Genomic DNA, 5,023 nt, shown 5'->3' with positions numbered 1-5,023 from the left:
TAAGTACGACAATGGTTCAATTTCCCATGTATGCACAACCTGCCCATTGTCATTACATGACTGGGACGGTGGCGTAGCCTAGTAGTTAAAGCCTTCGATCGTCACGATGAAGACCCGGGTTCGATTCCCACACTTGGTGGAATTTTAAAGTGAATTAGCTGAAAGAAATATGAATGCCCCCACACACACACACACACAACAACAACAACAACAACACGAAATCATCATATGTACAATTTTATACAATATTTTGATCGCAATATTTACAGGAAAACGTATATACAATAACATGCAACTTATCTTAGACATTTACACTTTGTATGAATACAGTAAGCTAAGGATTGACACAGCACACGTTGTTTCTTAAAACAAATTTCAATAACAAACAAGTTTAAAACAACAGTGATGTTAAACTAACGGACTCCGGAATAGTTCAGCATTCAGCCTATATCTCTCATTTAGCATTAGCGTTATCACATGTCGTTTATCAATTCAGAAGACAAACATTCTCCTAAAACATTCAAGTCGATGCCCAGATACAACTCTGATTCCAAAGACAAAAATACTTGGCTTATATGTTTCACGAGTAATTGATGATTATCCTGTATAGTAGTGCATGTAAATTTGTTCCAGTACTGAAACCTCAAATTCAGACAGCACACACTATTTATTTAGGTCGACGTCCTGATTGTTTAATTTCTCTGTCGGAAATATTTTGAGGTCTATCGTTTAACTCTTATCTTTCCAAACACTGTTTTAGTTGCATCCAGAATACTCGTCTATCCTCCTCCTCTTCTGGCCACGTAATATAGGTAGTCGTCTGGAAGAGGGCATACAGTGATGACGTCATGTTTCGGGACTCAATGTTCTCAAGCAGCACCACCAACAGGTAACCCTCTTCCTTCTCCAGAGCCCGTTTCTGGATCAGACTCAGCTCGAACTGACACCATGGACTGAGAATGAAATAATTGGACAGCACCATGATGACTTTTCTGCTGCTTTCCAAACTGGTTACAATGTTATCAATTATATATTGCCCGGGAATAAAGTCTCTTTCATGGATACACAGCTTAAAGTTGGCTTCGTCTTCAATCCTTGGTATGATATTATTTCTTACCCAAGGCGAATCATCTTCACAGTACAGCACAAACGCGTCATAGACGTATATCGTTTCATCAATTGGCTTCCTTCTTTTGTATCTCAACATGTGGATGCAATAGCGAATGCTCCAACGTAATCTGTAGGCAATGGAGAGAACTACTATAAACACTATTGAAACTAAGGACAGACCAAAGATTATGGGAAACACATAAGGTGAGATTCGACAAGTCTGTTCAGAGATGTTGGCATCAATGAGAAGCGTTGATTTGAGGTTCAGTGGATATCCGCATTGATAGGAATTAGGAAAGTCCGTGAAAATATGTTTGTCTGCCTTTGCCCATGTAATGTACCAAAGATTAGCACAAGTGCAGACATAATCATTTGTTGCCAAATTCAAGTGTGTGAGTTGGTTTCTGATTGGTATTGGAAATACGTCTTCACTGACGATCTGAATGGAATTTTGTGAAAGTCGTATACGTCTTAGTTTCGTCAAGCTTGTGAACACTCCTGAAGGTAAAGACATAATTCGGTTTCCATGAAGATCGATTTCTTTAAGTTCCCGGAGGTTCGATATTACCTTTGGAAAAAATGATAACTGGCACCTTGGCATTCGTAGCATCTCTAATTTTTCAATTCCAAATAAGAGTGTTTCTAAAAAGCTATCATTAAAGTATAGCATAGTATTGTAGGATAGGTCCAGCCATGTTAGTCCCGTGCACCCTCGGAGTGCTTTTGGGCTAACAATATAATCGAAATAACCAAATTTTGCAATTCCACTGAGGTAAAGTTTCTTAACAGCACTGTTATTAAAAGCATATTCCTCGAGTCTTTTTTGGGGAAAGTAACTCCTGAATGCATTGCTTATTGCAATAAACCGAAGGTTTGGTAATGAAGAAAATGTATTTGAATGAATCTTCAATATTAAATTTTCTATGGCATTAAAAAAAATCCAGTTTCTTTAGACATATCAAACTAGCATTTGAGATGTATCTTATTGCATTTTCGCGTATATCTAGTGATTGAAGTTGTGAGATATTTGTATGAACACACAATCCAGGAAGATGGGTCAGTGAGTTTGATCGGAGCGAGATATGAGTCAAATGCGAGGGAACATCAGCTGTTGTCCAAGATATGTCATTGTGAAGAAAGCTTAAAGTTCTTAGTGACTTCAGACGAGATATCACGGAAAAGTTGACATATTTGATTCGACAAAACTCCATTTTGAAAACTTGTATGTTCAGTCGTGTAAGCCCATCTATAAAATCATCTGTAATATTCCGCAAAAAATTGTTTTCTGAAAGGTCAAGAGATCTGAGGTTATTTTGCAAACTATGAAAAGATTTCTGTAGCACACTTTCAGACACACTACTGTATCTAAGATCAAGAATCTCTAGCATCAACATGTCTTGAAATGCGTCTCTGGAGATGTTTGTGATACTGTTGTTGCGGAGTATCAGAATTTTCAACTGGGATATATTTCGAAACATGTCTCTAGTTAGCTCTCCAAGATGGTTTGATGAAAAGTTCAGAAACTCCGTTGTAGGTTGCAAGTCTGGAATCTGTGTGAGATTCGCTCCGTTGTTTATACATCTGACACATTTAGCTGAACAGCTACACAGACTTTCAAAACAAGGTCTATACACTTCTCTACATTGAACAGTCTCTCCTTCCGCGTTAGACGTCAATGCTATAGCGCAAGATATTGCACAAATTGTTATCTCCAGAAGACGCGCCATGCCTTTCCCAATAGCTGTGTTAAATCCTCGGACTCTATGACGTAAGATTGCTCCTTATTTTAAATCTGAAATTGGAAACAAGACCCATGATAACTCCTGACACTTCTTGGACAGCAGCCATTGATACTACTGATACGTTTTAATGTGATTTTGTTCTGTATAAATTGTATAAATGCAACAACGTACCACAACACTTATGATTATTAACCCAAATACGGGTATTTACATTCATATCCTAGTTATGTTTGTATGATTATTTTGACCCTTCTGGCACACCCTACAATGAGCTTAATATGCACGTGCTACGATCAAAGGCGTTGTTACGTGTTGATCTCCAAGCTGAAACTAACAGGTTAAGTTGCAAGTCTCTACCATGGTCCACCAGGAGTCCAGATCTCACTCCCATAGATCATGTTTGGGACATCATGGGTCGTAGACCACGCCAATACGATCTTCCAGTACCAAACTTTGATGTCTTGGAACAAGCCGTCCATCAAGAATGGAACGCAATACCTTAACGTCAAACTCAACGTCTTATACGGTCGACGAGGAAGAGGGTTAGTGATGGTGTTGCAGTTGGCGAAGTTACACCACATATTGATACTGGAATCTTGAATACACAATGCCATTTAGAAATATTAGATATTGGAATCAGTTATTGATATTAATGTGATTTCTTGAGGATTGTATTCCAAAATCATGAAATGGTCGCACTTGTTAACGTCATACATGCACGACCACAGTTATCAAACTTAGTCAGTTTTTCAGTCATGCATTTCTGAACAAACTCCAGCTTTTCGTCCTTTTATCGTTTAGGTATAAGATTTTGATTGAATAATTCCCTGAGGGTCAGTTTTTTTCCAGAAAGTAAGTTAAATTGAGGTTTGGTGAGCTCCTTTGCTGTGGTTAACTGTGACATATTAATACAATGAAAATAGGGAGTGTTGCGATATTTACCATTTGTCTGTGTATAGCTGTGTTCAAATTGTCCTGTGCTACTATTGTGCTACTATTATTGCTTTTTTGTATCTTTATAAATTGTGCTGAAAGTACACGTTGATAACAGTTTACAGAAAACAATTAACGGGGACAAAGAGAAAAGAGAGAAAAGAGAAAACAGCCAAGGTAATGCTAATTTTAAAAAACGATAAAAGCGAAATTTACCAAAAGTAAACAAACGCTTCTCAAACACATAGTATGAAGAAGTAACCATTTAAATATGTCGAAGTCAATAATATAATACGAACCTCAGGCAGATTTGTAGAGATAGTTGTAGCAGAACGATACTTCATGTGCGGTGCTCGATGTGCTACATCATCAAATGCAGGAAAATGAAAATGAAAATGCATATAACCCAGGTTCACGTTACAATATTTCCTCCAATAAACTGGAAGTCAAAATCCCTGATTAACGCCAACAGTTTTCACCAATGAGTGCTATTCTTTCTTAGTTTCACAGTGAGTGAGTGAGTGGTTTTACCCCGCCTTTTAGCAATATTCCAGCAATATCCAGATATGGGCTTTGCACCTTGTACCTATGTGGGGAATAGAACCCGTATCTTCTACGTGACCAGTGAACGATTTAATCACTTGCCTACCAAACCGCCATCTTAGTTTCAATCGAGTTTATTTGTTAATGCCGCACTCAGCTGTATTCCAGCTACATGGCGGATGTCTGTAAATATTCGAACCTGGACCAGACAATCTAGTGAGCATCAGCATGAGCACCGATTTACGCAATTGGGTGACATGTGTCAACCAAGCGAGCGAGCCTGACCACTCGATCTTGTTAGTCGCCTCCTGCGACAAGAATGGGTTGCTGAAGAGCAATCCTAACCCGGATCTTCACGGGTCTGTTTCAGTAGAACAGAATGTAAGTGAACCGATGGGTTACAACGGCGAATGTATATTCAATCACATGTTCACTGCTAAGAATAATCAATGATTATATTTTCCTTGATATTTTCGATGTGTGAGCTATGTTGGATTTAAAAATGTGTAACAAAAAAAATACTGTCTACAAAGTGAATGATCGTGGTACTTAGGTCGAAGAAAAATAAAACTTCAATTGTGTGTGTGTGTGTGTGCGCGCGCGTGTGTGTGTGATCGTGCACGCACGAGTGCGGGGAAAGTATGTTTAACAATCAAAATCAAGACATGTTTATTTTTCATTTTTAATATTGTGAA

General features: G+C 38.2%; 1 protein-coding gene across 1 annotated transcript; it reads right to left on the bottom strand.

The window, feature by feature from the left end:
• Positions 1-221: 221 nt before the first annotated feature.
• Positions 222-4,205, bottom strand: LOC124267209 (toll-like receptor 2). The gene is given in 3 exon segments (XM_046702126.1): positions 222-2,047; positions 2,049-2,902; positions 4,085-4,205. Coding segments are annotated over 2 exon segments (2,100 nt in total). The 5' UTR covers positions 2,838-2,902; positions 4,085-4,205; the 3' UTR covers positions 222-736.
• Positions 4,206-5,023: the final 818 nt, after the last annotated feature.

The sequence above is a fragment of the Haliotis rubra genome, unplaced genomic scaffold (genome assembly GCF_003918875.1).
Source record: "Haliotis rubra isolate DU_JTF1 unplaced genomic scaffold, ASM391887v1 Scf13, whole genome shotgun sequence".
NCBI lineage: Eukaryota > Metazoa > Mollusca > Gastropoda > Lepetellida > Haliotidae > Haliotis > Haliotis rubra.
The sequence above is the reverse complement of the archived record's forward strand: the minus strand, read 5'-3'. Positions and strand labels throughout refer to the sequence as shown.